General features: G+C 60.9%; 1 protein-coding gene across 8 annotated transcripts in view; it reads right to left on the bottom strand.

Annotated features, from left to right (window-relative positions):
* Nucleotides 1–1501: 1501 nt before the first annotated feature.
* The window catches only part of SLC22A18 (solute carrier family 22 member 18), a 25755-nt gene continuing 1183 nt past the window's right edge, over nucleotides 1502–26073 (bottom strand). For 2 of the 8 annotated variants that reach the window (XM_028833070.2, XM_077961731.1), the window contains exons 3-12: nucleotides 23707–23981; nucleotides 18765–18862; nucleotides 17751–17911; nucleotides 17375–17507; nucleotides 9521–9639; nucleotides 8221–8328; nucleotides 6930–7030; nucleotides 4749–4850; nucleotides 4398–4518; nucleotides 1677–1913 (exon numbers count right to left, since the gene is read on the bottom strand). In XM_028833070.2, coding sequence (XP_028688903.1) covers nucleotides 1726–1913; nucleotides 4398–4518; nucleotides 4749–4850; nucleotides 6930–7030; nucleotides 8221–8328; nucleotides 9521–9639; nucleotides 17375–17507; nucleotides 17751–17911; nucleotides 18765–18862; nucleotides 23707–23850 — 1275 coding nt within the window. In that variant the 5' untranslated portion in view covers nucleotides 23851–23981 and the 3' untranslated portion in view covers nucleotides 1677–1725. Of the gene's footprint in view, nucleotides 1914–4397; nucleotides 4519–4748; nucleotides 4851–6929; nucleotides 7031–8220; nucleotides 8329–9520; nucleotides 9640–17374; nucleotides 17508–17750; nucleotides 17912–18764; nucleotides 18863–23706; nucleotides 23982–24833; nucleotides 25080–26073 lie in introns of those variants that run through there. The other 6 variants (XM_077961729.1, XM_077961727.1, XM_028833069.2 and 3 more) reach the window with 5 other exon arrangements.

Raw genomic sequence — 26073 nt, 5'->3', positions numbered from 1 at the left:
GGGGCAGCTGCAGACCCTCGATGAGGCTGTGGAAAGCCTGTTCTCTCCAGATGGGTCAACCGGTCACAGCGGCTGGGCTGGCCTTCTCATGCCCAGTTCTCCTTCTCTCCAGAACCCAGGGCCAGGGTGTGGGGGTGAGGGGTCGGGAAGTGCTGTGGTCAGGAGGCTGGAAGGCAACAGTGCATGGCCTGGCCAGCAAATCAGCTATAGAAGGGGCCCCCAATTCCTGGGCCACGGATGGGTACTGGTCCGTAGCCGGGCCACACAGCAGGAGGTGAGCAGCGGGGCAAGCGACCACCTGAATTCTACCTCCCGCCAGATCAGCGGCAGCATTAGATTCTCACAGGAGGGAGAGCCCTGTTGGGAACGGTGCACAAGAGGGCTGAGCACTCCCCATGAGAACCTAATACCTGATGATCTGGGGTGAAACACTTTCATCTTGCCCAGCCACATCTGTGGAAAAACTGTCTTCCATGAAACTGGTCCCTGGTGCAGAAAATGTTGGGGGCCATCGAGCTATAGGTCAAAGAGGCTGAGAGAAGGGGACACCAGAGGAGTTCTGGGGTTCGGGAGGCTGGCAGTGTGTGGTGCAGTTCTGGGGTTCGGGTGGCTGGCAGCCTCCCTGGTGCAGTTCTGGGGTTCGGGTGGCTGGCCGTGTCTGGTGCAGTTCTGGGGTTCGGGTGGCTGGCCGTGTCTGGTGCAGTTCTGGGGTTCATGTGGCTGGCAGTGTCTGGTGCAGTTCTGGGGTTCGGGTGGCTGGCCGTGTGTGGTGTTCTGGGGTTCAGGTGGCTGGCCGTGTCTGGGGCAGTTCTGGGGTTCGGGAGGCTGGCAGTGTGTGGTGCAGTTCTGGGGTTCGGGTGGCTGGCAGTGTGTGGTGCAGTTCTGGGGTTCAGGAGGCTGGCAGTGTGTGGTGCAGTTCTGGGGTTCGGGTGGCTGGCAGCCTCCCTGGTGCAGTTCCGGGAACAGGGTTTGGGTTTGTGCGCTGGGCTGTTCAGCAGAGTGAGGGCATTTTTCCTGCCATCTAGGAACGCCTCAGTTCCCTGACCTTTTTTTTTTTTTTTTTTTTTTTTTTTTTTTTTTTTTGAGACAGAGTCTTGCTCTGCTGCCAGGCTGGAATGCAATGGTGGGATCTCAGCTCACTGCAACCTCTGCCTCCTGGGTTCAAGCGATTCTCCTGCCTCAGCTTCCCAAGTAGCTGGGACTATAGGCATGCACCACCTCACCCAGCTAATTTTTTAAAAAATATTTTTAGTAAAGCAAGAATTTCACCATGTTGGCCAGGATGGTTTCCATCTCTTGACCTCATGATCCGCCTGCCTCAGCCTCCCAAAGTGCTGGGATTACAGGCGTGAGCCACTGCGCCCAGCCAGGTTCCCTGATCTTTTAAAGAAACCTGTTTCTGCTTTTGGGCAGGCACACTGTGGGCGGGGGTTGGGCAGTGAGCTCCCCATTGCTCCGGGTGTGAGCAAGAGCTGTGTGTGTGGCAGCAGGGGAACTCCTTTGTGGGCGGACTGTACTAATAACGGTGAGCCAATTTGGGTGATTCTGTCCTTCCCAGAGCTTTGCCCAGCTGTAGGCCCCCTCCTCTAGGAAGCCCTCCAGCCCCGAGGCCCCATCCCTCACTGAAGGACACAGGCAGACCATGCGACAGCCTGCAGAAACCAGACCGGAAGAGGTTGGAGGGATTTAGTAGGAGTTTATTGCCAGTCTGTGTCTGGGCAGCAGTCACCGGACTTTGTCCTTCCTCTGGGGCATAGGTTTCCTCCAGAGGACCAGAAGGACAAGGACATTGATAGCAACCTGCACGTGGCCGAAGATAGGGACGCCAAAGCTTCGGTACAGGAAGCCGCCGACGGTGGGCCCCAGCGTTCGGAGCAGTGGCTGCACAGACGCACAGAGGCCCAGCATGGCCCCTGGGGGGTGCATGGGGGTAGTCAGGCCCTGGGCAGCTCCCTGGGCCGGCTACCCACTTCCTGGACACAGCCACGACCTCTCATCTCTCCTGACCCATCCCAACCTCACGGTGCAGTCTGCACCTTGCATAGTCTGGTGAAATACTCCCCCAAACACCCCTCCTTTCCACCTGCTGGCTTCTAACCTCCAGTCCCCCACTCCCTGCCACCTGCCCGGCCTTTGGAGCAAATGCAGCTCTCTCCACACACTGGGCCATTCCCCGAGGACCTCTCAGCCATGCAGGGGGCTGCACAGGGTGCTTCCCGGGGCACTGGGCTGAGTCTCTTCCCTGCTCCAGAAAGTTTTCAAGCACAGGAGGAGCCTGGGAATGGGGCCACAGGTCACCGCAGCAGGCCCCGCCCTGCCAGGCCTGCCAAGGGAGATGGCATCTGTGCCTGGGGCCCGGAACCTCCCGCCCAGGGTGTCAGGGAGCTGGCTCTCACGGCTCTTTCCCAGGGTGCCTGCCACCACCGAGGGCTGGTGATGCAGTGGGGAGGCTAAGCCTGGCCTGTGAGACACCGTTGGGGCTTGAGTTCAGAGTGGGCATGACACCCCACCCCCATAGCCCCTCCTGGCCATCAGCCCCTCCTCCAGCCGCCCCCCTGCGGAGCTCCTACTACTCCAGGAACTCCTCCCACAGGGGGCTTTGGGAGCCTGTGCAGAGCCCCTCCACCTGCCCCTCCTGCAGCCCCAGCAAGACTGAGCCGCTTCCCAGGCTCCCCGGACAGCCCACACCTGCGCGGCAGCCTGCTCTGTCCCTGACACTCCATCTCCACACCCCTCTGGCCAGCGACCCCCAGCATGGACAGGCACATGGGCACTATCTGTGGCTGTTGTCAACACTCGGGCAACATGGGGGCAGCATTCACTGAACGGAGGACCCCCCAGGCCTCCAGCTGGGAGGACACTCTCTGCCTCTGGTCCCGTGCCCAGAGGGTCTCTGGCTCCAGGGACTTCAAAGCCCAGGTCTCCTGGAGTTGGAAATCCCGGGGCTGGTCAGCTGTGATGAGGAGCTGGCCAGGCCCCACCTGGGCTCAGGACCCAGTGTGGAGGATCATTAAGAGCAGCCTCTTCTGCAGACACAGGGTGCAGTTCCTGCCCCTTCTGTCCTCTGCCCCCTCTGTCGCTGGGTTTCCAGGCTGCTGCTGGGAACCAGGTGCTGGCTCCTTCCAGGCCAGGGGTGGTGTCTGTGCATGATGTGACCCAGTGGCCTGGGCCGGGTCTCCCTCAGCCTCCAGGGGTCTCTTCCCAGCCAGACCTGGTCCTTATCTCCCCAGGCCTTCCTCTCTTGTGCCCTCCTCCTGGCCTCTCCAAAGTGCTGCCCAACCTCCTCCAGGAAGCCCTCCTGGTTCAGCCCGCATCAGCCCATGCACTGTGGAGTCACAGTCCTGGAAGGCCTTAGAGGTTCCCAGGCAGTCCTGAGAAGAGGCCTGTCCTTTGCGGCCCGGCCACATCCAGGCCTCTAGACCTCGGTCTGCTGCCTTCCAGACAGGCAAGTGCATGGAGAGTCAGATGTGTACCCTGAGCTTCCTGGCTTTGCTGCTGGGGAGTCCTGGAAGAATCTCCAGTACTGCAAATGACTCCCTGACTCCTTTGACCTCAACCAGCCCACAGGAGCCCCCTGCACTGGCTAGTGTGTAGCCACACTGTGCCTGGGGTGGGGCAGGAGCCTGGGTACCATTGGGCCCAGGGCACCCTCAGTCTGCTTGAGGGGCTTTCTTAGGCCTCAAGAAAGAAAGCTAGGTCCGAAGTGGGGGCTGGGGGATCTATGTCTGGGGTACCTGTGTCCCCGCAGTGACCTAGGGGCTTCCTGGGTTTAATTACTGCTGTGCATTCATTCACTCACTCATTCCTTCAGGAAGCTCCTGAGCACTTGTGTGCCTGCCTCCATGCTGGGGGAGGGCCCAGAAGTCCCTGGGGCCTCCAGGTCTGGCAGGCAAGGCCCTTAGGTGCTTCTCAGGGCCAAGCCAACTGCCACCTCTGGGCAGCCCCCTCCCAGGCCCCTGGCCTGCCCTCAGCTGGGCTAGGTGGTAGGGCAGGAGTCTCATGCAGGAACCAGGCTGTGCGCCTTACCCACCCCACAGAGACCCCAGGCCCCCCACTCCACACACTCCACCCACCCCACACAGACCCCAGGCCTCCCACCCTACCCACCCCACACAGACCTTAGGTCGCACACCCCACACACTCCACCCAACCCACACAGACCCCAGGCCCCCCACTCCACACACTCCACCCACCCCACACAGACCTCAGGCCTCCCACCCTACCCACCCCACACAGACCTTAGGTCGCACACCCCACACACTCCACCCACCCCACACAGACCTCAGGCCTCCCACCCTACCCACCCCACACAGACCTTAGGCTGCCCACCCCAGCCCCACTAGGTAGCTCCTAGGGCTTCCTGGAGGAGGCTGCCCCACCAGCTGGCCACAGCTCACCTGTGTCCGAGGCGGAGACGGCCTTGGTCAGCATGCTGTCGGTGACCACATTGAGTGTGCAGAGGCTGAACACCAGGCCGGGTACCAGGAGGCAGAAGTGGAAGACGCTGGACATCCAGGCCTGGGACGGCAGGCGGGGCCGAGCTGAGTGGGGGCCTCACGGGACCAGGCTCCTCTCTGGGGTCTTACCTGTCCCTCTCCACCCTGACTGCTGCCCCTGCTGAAGAGCTGGCCCTGGGTGGGTGTGGAGGGGTGGAGGCGGCCCCAGGGGCTCAAGCACAGATGGCACCGCCCAAGTGGCCTTGCCCAGTGAGAGGGTCAGGTGAGGGGCCCAAAGCGAGGAGCCCTCACCATGGCCAGTCCCACCGCGATGAAGGCCAGCACGCTGGCCCGGAGCAGCGCCTCCTCCGAGAAGTGGCTGCTCAGCTGTCCGATGACCAGGCCCTGGGTCACCTAGACCAGACAGAGAGGGTAGAAGTGGGTATGGGAGAGGCGAGGGAGGGGCGTCTGGACTGTGGCCAGCCCCCCAAGCAGGGGACCTCCAGACTGGCCTTTGGTGGCCAGGGCCCCTCTGCAGAGAAGGCCCCTCAGCATCTGCAAGCCCCGGGGTCTCTCCCCACCCTGCCAGCAGTGACTGCGTCAGGATGGGTCTGAGGTCCCTGAGGAGATGGGGCTCCTCTCCACAGGGAGGAAGGAAAGGCCCACACCAGGGACACCAGGGATGGACCCAGTGGGACAGGCTCGGCCACAGGCTGCTCCCAGGCCAGGGCGAGGCTCCCTGTTGGGTCATCTCAGCTCCTCCACCGAGCAGGGTGTGCTGGGCCAAAGCACCTGGGAGTGCAGGGGTGGCCCCCGCTGGAGGAGTTCCTGGGCTCAGTATCTGCCTGCAGGGCAGGCCCAGCCTGCAGCACCTCTGCAGGGCACCAGTCACTCTCCCCACTTCCTGCCCGGCAGAACAGAAATTGCTTCCAACAGGAATCATAAATGGTTTAAAAATCTTACCTTCACACTTGCTTTATCTTAGGGTTTTTGGGGATTTTAACACGTTTTTAAAAGGAAGAGCTGGCAAGTTTCACTTCGTGCAATGCGCTTAGGAGTAGCTCACGGTGAGTGCTGTGAAGGACCTCAAGCCAGGACTCAGACACCAAGGCCAGAAGCCTATTTGTGTTGCGTCTCAATTTACCCAAAATAAGTTTTAAAAAGCTTGAACTTAGGAGCCCTGCAGGTTATGGCATGAACCTGGAGCTAACAAGCCTGTCCCTGGCCGGACGTGGGGCCTGGGGGCTACTCTGCGGGCCTCTCCTTCCCCTCCTCAGCCTCCTCTCCTGCTGCTCAGCCTGTGGCGGGGTCCCCAGGCCTCACCTCACTCCTTCCCCGTCCCTGGGCAGTTCACCAGGCCCAGTTCCTGCGAGGGTGTCCCGATAGTGTTGGTTACCACCCCAGCTCTGTCTCAGGCAGGGGCCCTACTGCAGCCATGGCAGGCCCAAGTGCCCCACAACACAGGCTAATGACTGCAGTGTCCAGCCCAGCTGCAGACTTCAGCCAGGGTCTGGCTAATCATCCTTCCCTGCAGTGAGCTGGGCGCAGCCTGTTCAGAACAGGCCCCATGGCACCAGCCCCGGATTGTTACTATTATTGTTGCTGTTGTTTTTCTGTTTATCTCTTTTTACCCTGCCAGGGTGGCTCCTTCTGGCCCACAAAACCGAGGCCCTCCCTGCCCACGGTGGGGGTCTAGCCCCTCCCAGGAGCAGCTATTTTAGCACTAGTCTAGTCCTGGGTCCAGAGGCTGAAGAGCAGATGACTTGGAGGTGCCAGGAATGCCACAGGCTTCCGGAGAGGCCGAAAGCCCCTGCCCCACCCCAGTGGGTCCCAGAATAGCCCCCGCCCCATGCTCTGGCTGTCAGGCGGCCATCCCGGGTGGCGGCACGTCATCACCTGTCCCCACCACCCCAGGGTCTGGTCCAGATGCCCAGAGGAGCTGGTGGTGGAGGTGGCTCGCCCTGGCCTGGTAGCTGAGCGGTTCTTGGGGGGCAGACAGGACACCTGCTGCATCGGAGCTGCCAGGGTTTCAGGGCATTCTTCCATGACAGCGTGGCCTCTGAGGGCTGGCATCTTGCTCCTGTGAGACCTCCAAAGGGGCCCACACTGGTCTAAGCACTTTGCCCACTTTGCCATGTTAGGTCATTTCATCTGCCAAGGACCCTGCAAGGCGGGCACTTTGGCCTCATGGGACAGATATGGAGCGGTTGGGAGACTTGCTGTGGTCACACAGCTGGTGGGCAGGTGGGCTGCCACAGACCCCAGCTGGCTGCCCATCAGAGGCCAGAGTCCACTGTCCTCACAGCGTGCCCACCACTGCAGCTGGCTCTGCCTCCCTGGCCTGTATGCCTGGTTCCCTGTGGGCCCTGACATGTACCAGATGGGAGGCCAAGGGCTCGCCAGCCTCCACCGGGGAGGAGCCTCTACTCTCAGAGGCCTGCCCCACTGGAGACCCCTGCCATGCCCCCCAGGAGGCCCTGTGTACCCACTCACCATCTGGAGGAGCCCGAAGAAGGACATGAGGTAGCCAGCTTGGGCGGCCTCCAGCTGGAAGAAGTCCATGGAGATGATGGAGAACATGACCATGAAGAGCCCTGAGCCGGGGCAGGGGAACGGGGTGAGCACACCCTGGCCTTGGCGCCCACCTCCCTCCCACCTCAGCAGCCTGGCCAATCAGGGTGTCTGGGTCCTGGCCGGTGACTGGTTCAGGGAGGAGCCTGTGATGCCAGCCGGACCAAAGAGACCCTTCCCTGGGATTCTGCTGGATCCCTGGTGTGGGAAATGCCTCCCATGCAGTTGCTAAGCTCTGGACTGTGAGCGGGAAGGTACTGGAAGGGAGGGACCCAGGGCTGACCATGTGGGAGGATTTGGCCCCAGGACCCACTATGGCTGTCTATTATAACAGCCCTCAAAGTCACATCTGCAATCCCAGCACTTTGGGAGGCGAAGGAGGGGGGACTGATTGAGGCCAGGAGTTTGGGACCAGCCTGGAAAACATAGTGAGACCCTGTCTCTACAAACAGTTAAATTAGCTGAGGGTGGTGGCGCATGCCTGTAGTCACAGCTGCTCGGGAGGCTGAGACAGGAGGATTGCTTGAGCCTGTGAGGTGGAGCCTGCAGTGAGCTGAGATCATGCCACCGCACAGCAGCCTGGGCAGTGGTCTCAAAAAACAGGCCCTCAAAGGGCCTGTTACTGAGGTTAGTAACTTGGGTTCCAGTTTTGAGAACCAACAGAGCTGGCCTGGGTGGGCTGGGTGGGACAGAGGCCGGGGCCAGTCAGAGTGCTGAGGGCCTGTTCTCCATCCTGCTTCCTGGCATCCCAGTTAGAGGAGCCCAGGCCGGGCTTCTGAGGGACAGGGCTGCTCCTGGGCTTGTCCATGGCTCGCTATCCTATCTGTGGTCTGTGACAGCCTAGGGTCTGCTGGGCCAGCATGCTTCAGAAGGTGGTGTTGACACTCAGACTTGCTGTCCCTGCGTCTCAGGCTGTCTGCAGAGCACGTGGGGCCACAGGGTAGGAGGGTGAAGAGCTGAGGAGTATGCAGGGGTGCATGGCTGCGAGCCAGGCCCTCTGCCTGTGGGGACCCTCCCTGGGATGTGCAGCTGCACAGTGTGGAGGGGCTGGAAGGAGGCGGGAAAGACCCTTTTCTGCCTTCCGCCCGCTCCTGCCTGCTCTACCACATCCGCGTGGACCTGTGGGACACGGGCCAGAGGAAGGGCTAGGCCCTGGCCGCAGCTGGAACTCTGCCAGGCTCTGGCCGCCGTCGGGGCAGTAGTTGGGGCTCACCTGTGGGGAAGTTGGAGGCCACCTTGACCAGGAAGATCCTCGGGACATCTGGCAGCCGCAGCAGGGAGGCGATGGCCTTCAGGTCAAACACACTGGCCCGGGGGCCGCCTGGCACGGAGAGGCCGTTGTCCCAATGCCCACCCCTCACCCAGCTGCAGGCCTCGCCGCTCCTAGGCTCCTGTTGCGTCCCCCTGGGTAGAGCTTCCTTCCTTGGCTTCAGTGCCACTCACTTGTGGGAATGGGAGCTGGTGATGCTCCCAGCCCCGAGGTGGGCACCGCCCCTCAGCATACTGCCACGCATTCCTAAGGGCCCCCTGAATCCCCAGAGGCACTCAGGAAAAGCATTCTCTGCATGCAGGTAGCCTGGCCTCAACCTGGGCTTGTAGGGGTGCAGGCCTGTGGCAGTCCCTGAACAAGGGACCAATAGCTGCTTCCTGTATGGTCCTGGCCTGGGACCTGGGGCCGAGCATGACCAGGCCACCAGCCCAGAGGAAGACAATGGCAACGCTGCGCCCCTCTCTGTGGCCACAAGTCACCTCGGTGGCCTGGCCAACTGGACACCTTCGAGTGCAGAGCCGCGGGTCCCCAGTCCAGCTCACCGCATTCTTCCTCGCTATTTCCCCAGGGGCTCCTGCCTCTCTGGCTCTGCTGTGTTTGCCACAGGCCGAGCTCCACCTGGCCCTCCCCCTGGACTTTCTAGGTTAATTCCATCACAGCCTCCTGTCCCAGGATGACCCCAGGTGGGTCCCTCCGTCCCAGGCTGAACTCTTAGTCCCTAGGCACCGAGGCATGGGTCCTGCCACGTGCCTGGCACTCAGGGGCTGGGTTCAGCAGGGGGCCAGCCTTCAGGGGAGCCCCTCTGAGGAGCCTTGGCCTCTCCTCGTGGGACCAGCCTGACCATCCTCTGCCCTCCACCAATCAGTGCCCTTCGGGCAGAACCCTCACCTCTCCCTGGACACTCAGAGCCTAGGAAGCCTTACTGATCCACCCACCCTGTTGGGGGTCCCTCCTGGTCCTCCCCAGGCCTCTCTGAGCCTCCCCTCCTAATGCCTTCCCTGTGTGGGCCTCCCCCCTCTCTGGGCCTCCCTGCTTGCCGGAGCCCCACTTCCACTTCTTCATGACCACACCTCACTTGGCTCCTATGATGTCAGCAGCTGGGAGGGGTTCAAGGAAGTTAGGAGGGTGTGTTAGCCCCCAGATTTCCCCTCAGGCCCCTGTGCCCCTTGGCTGGAGCATGTAGGCCTAGCCAGTGCCACCCATAGACCCAGCATCTGGGCAGGGTTTACCTGGTGGGGCTTACCTGGCGGTGGAGTCTGAGTGTCAGTTTTGGTCCCTTTGGTGCTGGCGGGGATGCAGGTGAAGCTGAGGATAGCTCCCAGGAGGGTGGCCAGGGCAGCCAGGATGGCCGGGCACTGAATCCTGCGGGCAACAGTCTTGGCTGCACAGGGCGCGGGTCCCAGGGCCCAGGCGCCCCAGCCACATCCCCCAACCTGCGCCTTCAGCCACACTAAAATAGCTTAAACCTGACTCCCACATCTCCACAGTCTGTGGCCCAAAAAGCGGGGACTGGGACCCTCAGAGCACATTTATTAGGTGATGGATGAAGGAACGGGTAGGGCGCTCACTATCCCTGACCCTCACCACACCATGCAGGCCCCGGCAGCCCCTGTGGGTAGCAGGCAGCAGATCCTCCCAGGGACAGCAGCTCCCTGGCTGGTCAAGGTCAGGAGGGGCTCCAAAGGGCCAGCCTGGTCTGCGTGCCCTTGGGAGGGGCTCTCCGAGACCTCGGCACCTGTGCTGTGTCACGGGGATGGCCATGCTGCCTCCCCAGAGTGGGCATCGGTGGGCCTGGCACTCAGCGGGCCCTCAGAAATCACCTCCCCTCCTGTCAGACCCCTCCCCACTTTCCAGAGTGGGTGGGGCATGCTGGGCCTGGTGGGGGCTTTGGGCTGGGATCCCAGAGCCTTGCAAAGCTGCAGATGTGCCCCTCAGGCTGCTTTGCCACGTTCCCACTTGCCTGGGCCACTACCAAGGCCGGTGACTCTGGCTCTGCTGTCAGCTTCCCTGCCATGAGTCCCCACCTGGAAACTCGGCCTGTGATTCTCCTGGAAGGAACCAGCAGACTTTGTCACCTGGGAACACAGGCACGTGGAGCTGGCTGTTCCGACTGTCACCTTTGCCTCCTGGGGGCTGAACCAGCCCCCTCCCCTCAGGAGAGACAGGAGGAAATCGGGGCTTCCTACTGAGCTCGCTTGTAAGGCCTCCAGGCCTGTGCCGGACTGCCACAGCCTCCCTCTCAGCAGCTGAGCAAACTCCTATACAGCCTGTAAGGGCCCCTCTTGGTGAGGCCCCAGCCTTCCTTCCCAGACAGCATGCCATCTGAGAAGGACTCACTTTACCAGTTGGCTAGAATCTGGCCCCTGAGGGCAGGTGGGCTGGGGTGGGACCCTGCATGGAGACCGCAGTGATCATCCGATGATTGGAGAGATGTGTGAGCCAGTCACACAGGCAGCACAAGTTCTGCCCCAACCTCAACAGAGCCTCCAAATCTGCCCTGGCCAGGGCCTCAGGGCACAGACACCAGGAGGGCTCAGGATCCTGGAAGATGCCCTTGCACCCGAAAACAAGGCCAGCCATAGGCCACCGTGTCCCCACCAAGGAGTTCAAAGAAAGGACTTTCCTCCGCCCCCTTCACCACAGCCACACGTGCATGCACATATGCACACACGCACACATACACACACGTGCACATACACACACGTGCACACACACACACGCGTGCACACACGCACAATACACGCACATGCACACGCACACACATGCACATATGCACACATGCACACACACACATGCACACACGCGCACACACATGCACACACACGCACACATGCACACATACACACGTGCACACGCACACACATGCACATATGCACACATGCACACATATGCACACACGCACACATACACACACGTGCACACGCACACATACATGCACACACGCACATGCACACATGCAAACTTGTACACATGCATTGACATGCACCTGTTTGCCAGAGCAAGGAAGGGACTTGGTGCCACACTGACTAGGACCGTCAGTGGGGCCACCTCTGGGTCCAGAGAGTCTGGGCATTGGCCACCCCTCATTTCTCAGGCAGGACCCCTGAGCTCACATCAGTATGGGGTGGGCCGGCACATCCACCCGGCCTGTGCTGCTGCCCCCGCCAATCCATCAGGGCAGCTCTGACCTCCGCAGCACCCATGGCCCAGGACGTCACCTACTCGGGCTTTCTGGCTGCTGGGTTTCTGCAAGAATGGGCCCTTCCTTTGGGAAAATGCCAGGGAAGGGGCAGGGGTGGGCTAGGGCCCCACAGCTTGTCCCTCCAGCTGGGAGGGACACCCGGCCCCTGTGGCCAGCCCCAGAGAGAAGGGCCCTTTCTTTGGGATCCTGGCCTCAGAGGCCTGCATGTCACATCTCAGGGTCTGGCTGGGCAGGGGCAAAACCTGCCTTCTTTGCCAGATGCCCCAGAAGTACACGGGAGCAGAGGCACCACTTCGATGGCTATTTTAGGAGGCTGGTGACAAGCAAGGCGTGGTGGCAGGGATCCAGGCCCTCGAGTGGTGGTGGGCAAACCAAAGGCCAGTGCTGCTGTGGGCAACAGGAGAGCCTGGGACTGGGGGACCCTGGAGGGCCCCAGGAGGGAGGGAGTCAGGGCCGCAACTGTGCTGGGGGCTGCAGGTGGCTGCTGGGGGAGAGGCAGGCTGTCCTTCCCCAGTCAGAGCTCTCTCCTGCTCTCCACAAACAAACTGCCGGGAGGGAAACGGGAGTGGGAAGGAAATCCAGCACGTTGTCCTCAACCCTGGGGCTTCTGCACGCCGGACAGCCTGGGCATCCCCCAGCACCCTGAGCACAGTGCAGTCAGTCCCTCCTGCTCAGTCCCCCTCAACCTCACCCCGATCTGCCAGATGCAGGGGCACCAGGGGTGCATCCAACACTTTTATCAATGGAGCCACGACCAGCAAGATGGGGACAGGTTAATTTGTCTGTCCTCCGCTCCTCTTTCGGTTGAATGTATTACAGGAGTGTCTATCTGGACACATAGATGCTGCTGAAAGGACACTGGACACGACTCAGGAGACCCAGAGCCTCTGTCCCTTCTCTGCCGCTCACCTGCTAGGTGACCTCCTTTCTTTATATGCAAATATGGGCTGGGCTCACAGCTGCCACTGCCCCTCACTCTCCTGTTCTGGGGCCCCTCTGGACCTGCGGGGCCCAGTCCACCTGCATCCCGCCCACCAACCGCAGCCCACACCTGACGCTGCCCAGACAGCAGGGGGTGGAGCTGGCTTTCAGCCGTGTCTCCAGGAACCTCTGGTGAAGTCTGGACTCCTGTGTGGTCTACAGTAACAAGCCCTCATCAAGCCTCACCTTGCTCTGAGGCTCTGAGAGGGGACACACAAGGTGACAACATATGCCCAGGTCATTCTGCTGCCAGGAGCAAACCCACAGGCGGGGCCAAGGCTGGATCAGCTGGGACCTGGCTTCACGGGACACCTAGCTCATAAGAGGACGGGGCAGGGGGGCGTACAGAGCGTCCCTGGATGTCCAGCCCAGGGCCGGGAGAAGTCACCCATGCCCCAGGATGCTGCAGTTAGAACCATGTTTGAAAAAGAACATCTTGCCATGCCACTCCTAACCCAATTGCCCTCAGGCTTCCAGGGTGCCCCAGAAGGTCCTAAAGGCCCCTCTGGCCAGACCCTTCCCAGTCCTTGTGTCTCCCAGTACCTGGTCCTCCCATTCCCCAAACACATAGCCCTCCAACCAAACCACAAGCTCCCTCCTGCCCCAAATGGGCTCTGAGACTGGAGTGACTCACAGGCCCAGCAGGAGGCCTGTCCGGCCCACTGCTCACCAGGGCTGTCCTGAGGGATGGCTGGGCCAGAACCATCTCAGCGGGGCCTGCTCCCTCCCTGCTGCGGGAAGAACAGAAAGAACCGGAGTGTCCTGGGCACTGGGAGGCACACGGACTAAGGCAGTGGCTGAGTCACCTGGCTGGGGTGGGAGCGGGCCCGGATCCCCCATATCCTGCTGCCCCCTCAGCTGCCTGCCAGCCCCTGCCCTGTGTCTACCTGCCCCCAAGAGCCCCTTCCCTGTACAGCAGGTGCCCTGTTACAAGCACCCGCACTCCTCAGCCTCTGCTCAGCATTTGGGGTGCCCTGTGTCATATGGGGTGCTGCTCACTTCCCCTCCCACCCCCTCCTGCCCCTCTGAGCTCCGGTGCCCCGGCTTCTCATTTTTTCTCAGCTGGGCAGGGGTGTCCTGCCTACAGGGCCCTGGCACCCCCATAGGCATTGCCCTGATGGCTGCCTGTCCACCCAGAGAAGGCAAACTCCCTGCTGTCTGGCTCGGGATAGGGCTCTACGGCCTCTCCCCATCCCTCCCCAGGCTGAGAGGATGGGCTCAGAATATGAGTCACAGAGCCACCCCCCACCCAGCGTGTGTGCAGTGACTCAGGTCCCGGGTCCCTCCCCAGGCCAGCCTGGCCTCTCAGCCCTGGGCTCTGGAGGCTGGGCCAAACCAGTTATACCAGTGCCCGCCCCCGCAGCCTGTGGGTGCCAAGTCCACTTCCTCCTCCCACCTGCTGCCCAGGTGGGTGTGGATGAGGCAGCACTGGGGCCTTTCAGGGGAATAGGATACATAGGTGGGTGGGCAGGGAGGGAGATCCCATGCACATCCTGCCTCGGTTTCCATTAAGGAAGAGCAGGAAGGCTGCAAGGCAGGGGGTGTTCACAGCTGCACCAGACTCCTGTCCTGCACTAGGCCAGGAGCCAGAGCAGGCTGGGGGCGTCAGGGCTGCCGGACCAAGAGGGCCAGGGGGCTGGCCCTTGACATGGGGCACCAGGCCTTGAAGCCTGGCCAGCACCTGGCCCCACTGCCTTTGGTGAGCCCCCAAGGAGGAGGTGTGGGCCTCCCTCACCCCATCTGGGTTGGACAAAGGCAGAGTACCAGCCACAAGCTCACCCCCGCAGCCCTCCCGTGTCACCACCACTCTGGGCAGCCAGCTCGTGCTACAGGGCCCAAGCAGCACCCCATGTCTTGGGCGTGGTATGAGGACCCTGAGGGAGTCCCACACTGCCTGGGCCTTGGATGGGGACTGGGGAGCTCCACGGAGGGAGGACCATCTCCCGGGCCTCAGTTACCCCACCCATCAAAGGAAATGTCGCAGCTGGTCTGGTTATGAACCATCAAGGTTGTAAAGCGCCTCAGATCTTGGGATGAATGGAGGCAGGGAAGCGAATGGAATGTTCTGGCAGGTGTGGGCAGAGGTAGAGGCCGTCTTGGCAGCTACTGGGAGGGAGAGGGACATGAGTAGTGTCTTCTGGGTCAGCAGCTGGGATGGGGGAAAGGGCAGGTGAGGACAGGAGGGGACCTGTGGCCTGGTAGCTGGGCCTGCAGGAGGCGTGCATGCTGAGCTCTCCAGCATCATGGCCACACTCACCGCCTGAGCGAGCTCAGACCCTCCCAGCATCCTTGTGGGTAAGGGCAGGGGAGGGCCCACTTAATGGGTGAGGAAGGCTGGCCAGGGAAGGAGGCGGCAGCAGGCGGCTGGGCCCTGAGGCGGCAGAGTCCCCGGGGTGGGCAGCACCCTGGGAGGGCGGCCGCCCAGCTCAGCCACCTGCTGGGGCCCAGCGCTCCTCCCCGTGCCCTTCTCACGCCCTTCCTCGCCCCGGCCACCCTGGAGAGGCAGGCCCTGGGTAGTGCCGGCTCCCCATGCCTCACACCTGCCAGCCCCCTGGCTCCAGGGGGAGTGGTCCCTGCTGTCCCACCACAGCTGCCCACGCAAGTGCCCTAAGCCCCATCCTCCAGGGACACCCTACCAGCAATGTGCTTGACTCCCACATCAGCCCTTCCCTCTCCCCGGGACGCCTCCCCATGGCTCCTCCCGCCCTAAGCATAGCCTCCTGGACCCCTCTCTGCCCTCGTTTACAGCACGACTTCCCGAACCCCTCTCCTGTCTCCCCATTTCCCTTGACCCGTCTATTGCATGAGGCTTCTGCAGCTGGCACTGGCATGGGGGATGGGTGGTGCTCAGAACTGGGATGGCCTCCCTGCTGCAGATGCTGGGCCACTGTGGCTTCCTTGGCCACCAGTGGTAGAGGCACGGGTCCCTGACCCCCACAAATCCTGTGACCCTTGGCTCCCAAGACATGCTCCCTCCTCGCCTCCCAGCCCCAAAACATGAAGTGCTGGGGGGCGCAGGGCTCCAAGTCATCCATACTTGAAGATGCATCCCGTTTCTCCCCCTTATCTGGGTGCCTACTCAGTAGCTCCCTGGAGTGCCTGACAGGCACCCAGGCTGGGCCCGAACAAGACCCAAATCCCAGTGGTGCCCCAGGCTGCTTGGGCCTCTGCACAAGGCTGCCAGTCTCCCCACAGTCAGGCACAGCCTTGACACTGCCATCTTGAGTTCACACCCACATCCCACCCACTGGCAGAACCAAGCCAGAATCTGCCCTCTGCTTTCTCTCACCACGATCACCTCTAGTCTGGCCACCATCCTCCCCAACCTGGGCCGGCACAATGGCTGCCTTACTGGTCTTCCTATAGGGGTGCTCACCCCCCATTCTCACCCCTGCTGTGCCACCCAGGGCACCCCGGCCTGGCGCCTGCCCCTCCTCCCTGCCTCCAGCCACACGGCCCCCTGGCTTCCACACTCAGGGCCTCTGTACCGTGGTTTCTTTGCCTCCTTCACCTGCTTCAGGCCTCGACTCAGATGCCACCTCCTCGGACAGTCCCTAGTGACCCCATCCATTGAGCCCCCCGTTCTGCTTTGTGACTTTTTGCTCCATGTAGCTCAGCCTGATGTTACGGGAATTCCTATCACATTCCATTCATCCCAGGGACTCAGCCTGTGTTGTCTGCTACTGTATTCTAGAACCAGAGTCCTGGGGGCAATGTTTAGGTGTTCGGACAAACTGCCCACCCCACCCTACTCCACATCCTGCTCACAGCCATCAGCAGCCACTAGTCCCCAGCCCAGGCTCTAATGAAAATGCTGGGAGAACGTTCAGGGGCTCAAACAAGGCCTGCAGCACAGCCCTAGAGCCCTCCGGAGAAGGAAGTGTGCTAACAAGGCCACTGTGCCCTCCCGGCGCTGATCCCTGAGGCTGTGCCAGCGCCCAGTGGCCTCCACCATTGTTAGGGTTTGTCTCGAGGTCCTGGGGGTGCCTGGCCTGGGAACTGCGATCAGTTCATCCAGGACTGGAGAGCCTGCTGTCCACAGAAGTGCCTGCCTCATGCCAAGGGGCATCTCCAATGTGAGGGGGGTTCAGATGCCAGAAAGACTCCACTCCAGAATGGAGCCTCAGGGAAACTCACAGGCCAGCAGAGGGTGGGGGTCGCCAGCTGGCGCAGGGCCTGGGAGACCCCGGGTGTATAATACAAAGCTGGGGGCAGGGCACAGTTGTGACTTCATCTACTGTCCCAAGACCATGCCGCTACTATCAGGATTTACATTTCAGAGCTGAGGAAACTGAGTCAGGAAGAGCTCCCAGAAGGAGGCAGCAGATCCATGGATCCTCCTTATCCCGCCAGAGTCCCTGCTGTGGTCCCCCTCCCGGGGGCACCCTCCCTGGGCCACCCTCGCAGCCTCCAGGGACAGCTAGCAAGGGACCGTCAGGAGGCAAAATGGGAAGCCTGGCATCCCCCCATCCTCCTGCTGCCCGCCTGGGCGCCCCCTGGACTCTCCACTCTGGGCACTGTCCAACAGCTCAGCCCCACTGCCACAGCATCCCGGTCCCCGGGTGCTCCTGTCCCCAGCAGGAGGCTGCTGGGAGGCCTCCCTCCTCTCAGGGCCTCAGTTTCCCCAGCGTCCCAATGGGGCTGTGCGTGGACAGCTTCACAGTCAGTCGAGCCCCGGACAGCACTGAGACATCACCTGGCCCCATCCAGGGCCAGCTCGGGAGGTCAGGCCTAGGCCTAGCGCGGAGCCAGGTGTCCCCTTTAGCGACATCACGTGGCCACTCGTGCCCCCGCGGGTTCCCAGCCCAGCCCGCCCGACGAGCAAAAAGGGAAACCGAGGCCGAGAGGGGGCGGGGCCGACTCAGCCGCTGGCGTCCTGACCCGCAGCCTCTGTCCCGGGCCCCTGCCACTCACCCGTACGCGGAGACCAGAGTCCCGCCCAGCAGGGAGCCGAGGATGACGCCGACGCCGAAGCAGAGGCCGAGCCGGCCCAGGGCCGCAGGCCGCTCCTCCGGTGCAGACAGATCCGTGATGACCATCTGGGCAGCTGGGGACGGGGCGGGGGAGCTGAGCAGGGAAAGCCCCTCGGTGGGCCCCTCCCCCACCCACCTTCCCAAGCCCTTTCCACCACAGACCTGCCCTTCCACAAGTCTCGCCCCACGTCGCCCCCACCCCTGTCCAGCCCTTAGGGCCAGACCCCGCACGCACGCAGACCTCCCTGGCGGTGTCCTGGGTCCTCCGCAGGCTGCCCCTACCTGGCCCCACCTGGCCCCCAGTCCCCAGGCCCTACCTGGCAGCGTGTGCATGAGCGCTCCGGGCAGTCGCGAGGCGAAGAGCAGGTAGACCCCGGGCAGGGCCGGGCTGGAGGCGGCTGCCAGGAGCAGGTAGAGCGCCAAGGCAGCCAGGAAAGAGAGCGTGAGCGCCGCCCGCGCCCCGCGCTGGTCTGCGAACCTGGGGTCCAAGGGGCGGGTCAGATCCTCACGGAGGCAGTCACGTCTCCCCTTCCCCCCGTCCAGGGGCTGCCCAAGCGGCGCTGACCAGGGAGGCTGGAGTGCGGATGGGGATGGACGGCCGGGAGGCCTGGGCAGCTGCTGGGAGGCCTCCCTCCTCTCAGGGCCTCAGTTTCCCCAGCGTCCCAGTGGGGCTGTGTGCAGACAGCTTCACTGAGCTGGGAGTCTGACCCAGGGCACAAAGACCAACTCCGTGTAAAAATAAATGGTAGAATCCCAGAGGACCAAGGGATGGGCGGGTGTTTTACAGGAAGTGTTTCCCAGGTTGGGTCTGAGAAAGCAGAGCCTTTCTCCCTCCTGTTCTGAGCCGCTGGAAACCCTCAGACCTCTGCCGGTCTGCTGCCTGCGGAACCCTTCATTTCCGCCTACCGGTTGCTCTGAAGAGGCAACTCCCATTATGTGTCCCTTGCTCCCCTGTCCGCTGTGGCTTGTGGAAGGATGTCCCCATCCCGTCCACGCTCAGTGTTCCCACAGCACTGAGACCCAGGGTGTATGGGGCCCCCAAAGTCCCTCCTGCCTGGTCTCAGCAGGCCTATTACAGCCACAAGGTGTTCGCCAATCACACTGTCTCTGTGGCCACAGCCAGGATTAGTGGAAGGCATGGGTGGGACACCCAGGGAGCCTACCGAGAGCCAAAGTTCTTCTGCACCCCCACCGGCCTGGGACCCAGAAGTGCCATCATCCCAGGGGGGTCTGGTATGGGGTCGGGGAACCTGGCCAGTCCGAGCCCATGGCGTCTGAGAAGGGGCCTGGGTCATTGTGGGGAGAGCCCCCTGTACACACACACACTGTACCTGCCAAACACTGGACCGCCCAGCAGCTGCAGCACCCCAAAGGTGGTTTGTAGGTAGCCAAAGGCAATGGAATCCAGGCCCAGTTTCCGAGACAGGTACTGAAACACAGGAGGGAGCCCAGAGGGAGGGGCTGGGAAAGACTGCAGGGCCTGGAATCTGGGGTTCCCGGATGGGCAGGAGGTGGCAGGGGACCAAGGGCCTGAGCTCTGTTGACTACACAATACGACTATCGAGGGGCCCTTCCCAGGGGGACCCTGCTCCTCCTCTCCTAGGTGGAAGCCTGTGGTGGCCTTTAGGGTCCTTGCTACTCCTCTCCTAGGCGGGAGCTCATGGTGGCCTCTAGGGTCCTTCCCCTCTGCAGGGCACACCTCAGAGAGGCACCTGACCCCCACCATTTTGTCTTCATTCATTCAAAACTTTGTGGGGAAGCCAGCAGCACTGTCCTGGCCAGCAACAGATTGTCCCAAGGCCCCCAAGTGACCTCCAAGAGGTGGCCTATTGCCCAGCAGCACAGAGTCTGCTCTGTGAGGCTCCAGCCCCCCAGCCCCTCGGGAGGAGTAGGTCCATGACAGCATTCCTCCCAGGGACACCCTTCTATCTTGCCCTAATTCTCTGTGACTTTGGCCCCCCTGCAGCCACTCCTCCCCCTGCCCCTGCCTCTGAGTTCCCAACCCTCCTTCCAGTGATGTCACTTATTATGGGCTTCATTGTGTACCCCCCAAATTTATATGCCTTAACCCCCAGAACCTCAGAATGTGACATTCTTAGGAAACGGGGTCTTTACAGAGTTACTCGGGTCACAGTGAGGACATGAGGGGAGCCCTGATCTAATGTGACCGGTGTCCTCATTAGGAGGAGAATTTGGGACACAGACACACTCGGAGGGATGATGCTGTGAAAACCCATGGGAAGACAGAGTGATGTGGCCACAAGCCAAGGGATGTCTGGGCTCCCAGGGGCTGGAAGAGTTGGGAAGGCTCCTCCCCCGTGGGTTCCAGAAGGAGCCTTGATCTCACACTTCTGGCCTCCCAAACTGTGAGACAATAGGCTTCTGTTGCTCTAAGCCCCCAGGGTTTTGGATACTTTGTTACGGCAGCCCCAGATGCTAATACACTGTCCCCTCCCCCAACCCTGGACCTTTCCCTAAACTCAGTCTTGGGGTCCCACTCCCCTTCTTTCCACTGTCCCCCTTGGTCCACAAGAATTCTCCCCGGTGCGCTTCAGTCCCAAGGGCAGTCAGTAACCCCTCCGTCCCCCAACCCCAGAGTCCTTCCTTCAGCTCCATCCCTGCTCCTGCAAGGATGGGAAAGTCCCCCTGTCTGCCAGGTCTCCCTTATGTTTGTGAGCTTGACCTGACAATCACCCCACATTCCCCTAGTAAACCTTTGCCTCCTCCATCCCTCCCCTCCCCTGTGCTGCTAGTGTGAGGATGCTGAGCCTCTCCCTTTTTTTTTCCTTTTTTCTTTTTTAAATTATATTTTAAGTTCTAGGGTACATATACACAACGTGCAGGTTTGTTACATATGTATACATGTGCCAAGTTGGTGTGCTGCACCCATTAACTCATCATTTACATTAGGTATATCTCCTAATGCTATCCCTCCCCCATCCCTCAACCCCACGACAGGCCCTGGTGTGTGATGTTCCCCACCCTGTCTCTAAGTGTTCTCATTGTTCAATTCCCACCTATGAGTGAGAACATGTGGTGTTTGACTTTCTGTCCTTGCAATAGTTTGCTCAGAATGATGGTTTCCAGCTTTATCCGTATACAAAGGAACTCATCCTTTTTATGGCTGCATAGTATTCTGTAGTTTAAATGTGCCACATTTTCTTAATCCAGTCTATCATTGATGGACATTTGGGTTGGTTCCAAGTCTTTGCTATTGTAAATAGTGCCATGATAAACATAACGTGTGCATGTGTCTTTATAGTAGCATGATTTATAATCCTTTGGGTATATACCCAGTCATGGGATTGCTGGGTCAAATGGTATTTCCAGTTCTAGATCCTTGAGGAATCCCCACACAGTCTTCCACAATGGTTGAACTAGTTTACAGTCCCACCAACAGTGTAAAAGTGTTCCTATTTCTCCACATCCTCTCCAGCACCTGCTGTTTCCTGACTTTTTAATGATCGCCATTCTAACTGGTGTAAGATGGTATCTCATTGTGCTTTTGATTTGCATTTCTCTGATGGCCAGTGATGATGAGCATTTTTTCATGTGTCTGTTGGCTGCATGAAGGTCTTCTTTTGAGAAGTGCCTGTTCATAGAGGATGCTGAGCTTCTCATCCCCATGCCTGCCCACCTGTCCTCGCCTACCCAAGTCATCCTCCCTGCCTGCATCACATGTCAACCTTTTGCCTCCTCAAGGGCAGAGCTCCCAATGCTCCTCTCTCCCTGTTTCTCTGCACAGTCCCCTTCTGTGGGGATGTCCATTGGAGCAAGCTCCCAGTGCTCCACTCTCCCAGTTTCTCTGCACAATCCCCTTCTGGGGGATGTCCATTGGAGCAAGCTCACATCCTGTTACTTCTCTTGCCTTCTCTTGACCCTCCCCTACAGCTACTCCCACATATTTGCGGGCAGAGCTCTGAGCAGCTGCTTCACCTTGCAGCCTCCTCTCTTTCCATCTCTTTCCTTCTCTCCCAGCCCTTGGAGCAGGCCCCTGCCTCCTGCTGCCTCCCCTCTCCCCCAGGCCCCCATTGACCCCACACTGCTGCCTCCAGTGGTCTGCTTTGGCATGCCTCCCACTGGAGTGACAGTTACTTTGGTGGCTTCTTCCCTCCTCCACCATGGTCTGCGGCTCTGGGCTGTGCTGGGTCCTCCGCCCCTCTGCCACCACTGCCAGTTCCCCCAGCTCATCCGACCTCCAGCCTCCCTGCCCTCTGGGGGAGCCCACTCCATGACCGTCTACTTGCTGCAGGGCCCCAGAGCCTCTGTGCTGAACTGCCTTGTGTCCAGCTCCCTTCAGCTCTCCACTGAGGTCTAAAATCATCTCAAACTCAACCCGTTCCCAACTGGGCTCCCATCTTTCCCCAAAGACTGCCTCTCCTCCTGTCCATGCCTCCTTCCTTATGGGCTCAGGCCGAAATCTTCAGCGCTCCCTGAGCCCTGCTTTCTCTCACACCCACCGCAATCCATTGACAACATATGCAAAATCCAGCCACCTCTCACCTGCTCCACGGCCATCACCAGCCCAGAGTTCTTTGAGCAGCAGGTGGGGTGTGGTCCTATTCTGGCCTCAACCTGTCCACTCTGGCCACTCTGGTCTCTCTACTGCCCCGGGGCCTCTCCTGCTTCCTTCCAGCCCTGCTCCAAGGTTGCCTTTTCTATGAGGAAGACCTCGAGCCTTTCCCACTGCAGCCCCCGTGTGTGCGGACCACCAGCTCCGAGGGGATGGACCGTTGAGGACTTTTACACTCTGCAGTATTTCAGGTTCTGACATCAGGGTCAGCTCCTGGGCACTCAGCACAGGGTTACACCCTACGAGAGTCGACGGGCGGCCGAAGCTACTCCACCCGTGTTCCGTACCCAGCTGTGGGAAGGGTTCTGACTTCTCATTCACTCTTCCCTGCACCAGCTCTGCAGGGAGGGACTGTTATTACCATCTTTTTTTTTTTTTTTTTTTTTTTTTTTGAGACGGAGTCTCGCTCTGTCACCCAGGCTGGAGTGCCGTGGCCGGATCTCAGCTCACTGCAAGCTCCGTCTCCCGGGTTTACGCCATTCTCCTGCCTCAGCCTCCCGAGTAGCTGGGACTACAGGCGCCCGCCACCGCGCCCAGCTAGTTTTTTGTATTTTTAGTAGAGACGGGGTTTCACCGTGTTAGCCAGGATGGTCTCGATCTCCTGACCTCGTGATCCGCCCGCCTCGGCCTCCCAAAGTGCTGGGATTACAGGCTTGAGCCACCGCGCCTGGCCTATTACCATCTTATGATGAGAAAGCCAAGGCTCCTGTCCAGCCTTCCCCACTGGTAGGGAGGAGATTCAGGGCTTGACCCCAGCCATTTAGCAGGAGTGGGCGGGGCTCCTGAGGCACGGCGGGGAGGGATCCTTAGGTTCACCTTTGGGCTGGGAGCCTCTGCCAGGCCCGGAATCATGCCAAAGGCCCATCCCCACTCCCACCCAGATGCCCAGGTCCAGGCTCTGAGGGCTGGAGAGCCCTCTGAGGAGGACAGCAGGTGTCTGAGCCCACGCCAGGCTTCCCAGAAGCAAACGCAGGAAGGCCTGGGCTTGGCCCTGATTCTGCCTGAGCTTCTTGGTGATGTGAGACTTTGTTCCCAAGCCTCTCCAGACTTGGCGAATATAATTTAATCATTACTATTACAGCTTCCAGAGCCACACACTGTGCTGTAGACTACTGAATGATACACTAAACTAACATGAATTTGCCAATGAAATTTGCCAATTTGGCAACAGAGATAATAAAATAAGACAGCATTTTATCTCCTGCATGAAAAAGCTTGAGATCAATTTGCTGCCACAGATCATTTAGTGGACAACAGGGACCCAAGAAGATGGAGGGGAGAGGTAGAAGCTGCTGGCAGGTGCAAGGAGAGCCTCTCTGAGGGGTGAACTGCCCAGAACCAGATCAGATTGAACAGCCCATGGGGCAGGGACTCCAAAGGGCAAAGGCTGCCAGGTGAGAGGCAGGAGGAACAGCGCTAGGATGGTTTGAGGAGGTGCTGCCCCCAGGAGGGAAGTGGGGTGCCTCCCCATAGCTTCTCCCAGGGCTGGCACTGCAGCTGGAGCACACGACGTGCTGACAGGGGTCCAGAGGCAGAGTCCTTAACTTACTCAGCTTAAGTGTGGCGTGGGGTCCCAACCAGGAGGGACCCTGGCAGCATGAAGCCCCTATCCCCACTTTCTGCCACAGCCCGGATGGAAGGCAGGAGGAACAGCGGGACAGCCCTGGCTGGGGCTGCAGGGGCTGGGGTGTGTTACTCACTGGCACGACGGAGAACTGCATGAAGAGGCAGGTAAGTTCTATGGCGGCCAGCACGTAGGTGAGCAGGATGACTGAGGACCGGCCTAGAGCGCTCATCCTGCCAGGGGACTGGCCCTGGTCCCTGGGAGCCCAAGCTCCCTGCATCCTGGACGGGCACAGCAGGGAGACCCAGGAGAGATCCAAGCAGGAGGCTGGTGGAGCAGGGGCAAAAGTCCAGCTGATCTGGGCGGGGGTGCTGAGTCACTGGGTCCCAGGCAGCACCCGCCTGGCCTTGCCTGTAAGAGAGGACAGCACTGCAGGACTCCTTCCAGTGGAGCTCTTCCGCTACCTGGACTTTAGAGGACACATCAGGGCCCCCTCCTCTATTTTTGACAGCTCTGGTCTCCAGGCACACAGTCTCCATGGGAGGTGAGACAGGGACACGCTGCTCCACCCCACCCCTGCAGGTGGGCCAGGCTCAGTGCCCCGTTGCCCCATGGAAGGCACCATGCCCCACTTTTAGAGGGAGGCAGAGGCTCAGAGTGGTGGCTGGGTCCACCTCAAATCATCAGCACCTTCTGTTGGCCGGAGGGCTGATGTGGGTCCCTGTGCCTGGGGGGCCTCTGTAGGCCTCTGTAGCTGCACCTGTCCCCAACACAGTGCAGCTCTCAGGGAAGGTCCACCTTCCCCCGTGACCAGCAGCCAGAGGTCCAAGGGGCTTCTGGAATGGTCTTGGAGTGCAGACGGGAGACACAGCTCAGCCTTCCAGGCTCCCCAGGCAGGGTAGCTCTGCCTCACCTCCCACAGCGGAGTGCTGTCTTTCCCCCCCTTCCCCGCCTGGCCCCCAACTGGTGGGAACTGGATTTTGCGGCTGCAGAGGCCTTTCTCAAATTTTGCCACATTCACACCTGACTGCACATCTGGGCCCCGAGGTACGGAGCCCAGGCCGGTGGGGCAGGGCGGGGAGACCCACTGAGGGCCCGGGAGCTGCGCCCAGCACCCTCCCCCATCCCAGGATGCGGGGAGGCTGGGGGGAGCAGGGCAGCCGCAGCAGGCACGTCAGGGGCACCTCATTGGGCAGAGGCGCGACACTGCGCCGGAGTTCGGGGTTCGGGGTTCGGGGTTCGGGGCTCAGGGGCCGCCCTCGCCGGAGTGTGCTCGGGTACCTGCCTTCGCTGGGGCGGGCTTGGGCACGGGTGCCGGTGGGGTGAGCGCTCCCGGGTGATCTCGGCACCCGTCCTTCCGGGGTGAGCCCGGGCCAGGCCCTTTCGGGGGATGACCTGGGACAGGGACCGCCCCTCTGGCTCTGAGTTCCCGCACTCGCCCTTTGCAATGGTTCCGGGAGCGCCCGTGCTGCGGTCTCTGAGCTCTCATTGGCCGAGCCCGCCCCTCCCCTCGAAGGACCCGCCCATGCCCCGCCCACCAGCAGGCCTGCCCGGTGCCCGGCTTCGCCCGCTCCAGCCCTCTCCAGCTTGGATCCAGGCTGCTGGAGTGGGCACTCTGACCCTCAGGCAGCACAGGTGTCCACTCTGAACTCGAGGAGGGGCAGTGTGGGCAGGGGATGGGACCGGGAGATGGAGAGAAGGAGAGGATGGAGGGGAGGCAGGGGCGGGGAGAGGAGAGTGGAGGAATGAGGGGTTAGGGGAAGAAGTAAGGGGAGGTGGTAGAGGGTGTTGTGTAGCCTGGCCCTGCCAAGGGTCTGCACAGAGCCCCAGAAGAGTGACCAGGAGACAGGCGCAGTTCTGGGAACAGCTCTGGGCCCCTCCTCACTTCTCTCCCCAGACCCGGAGGCTGCTAGGAGCAGCTGAGAGCCCGCTTTTCCCCATTTCACCCTGCCTGCCACTTCCCCACCCTTGCAGGGGCCACCAGAGACGCAGGCACACAGGTAAACAGGCTTCATGCCGCCCTCCGCAGCAGGAGCCGCTTGAGCACACACACCACGTGCTGAGCACACTTGGCCCAGGCCCTGACCTTGGTCTGGGCACCATTCTCTGTGCCCCCTGACTGTCACTAAGGAGGGAGATGCTCACTCAGGACTCCTGCCCCACCTACCTGCGGCTAGGCACAGGCTCAAATGTCAAAACCAATGTCATGTGTCAATCATCACTCAACAGAACAGAAAACTGCAGGAGTGAGACAGGGTGAGACAGACACCGCAGAGGCAAGTGAGAGCCGGCCAAAATCCTGGTGGGCAGGGGGCCAGAGCCAGGTAGCCCAAGGCCGGCTGGTGAAGCTATTCTAAGTCATGTGGGAGTGGGTCAGGCTACCCTTGGTTCAGCAGCTCAGGTGTCGGGGATCAGAAAATAATACCCCAAAATGAAGCAGCTTCAGAAGCAGCTTCGGAAGCAAAAGGTTTTTTCTCTGACCTTCTCTTGCTCTGCTGTCTCT

This window comes from Macaca mulatta, chromosome 14 (genome assembly GCF_049350105.2).
Source record: "Macaca mulatta isolate MMU2019108-1 chromosome 14, T2T-MMU8v2.0, whole genome shotgun sequence".
NCBI classification, from domain to species: domain Eukaryota; kingdom Metazoa; phylum Chordata; class Mammalia; order Primates; family Cercopithecidae; genus Macaca; species Macaca mulatta.
Note: the sequence above shows the minus strand (reverse complement) of the source record. Positions and strands in the feature narration are given on the sequence as shown.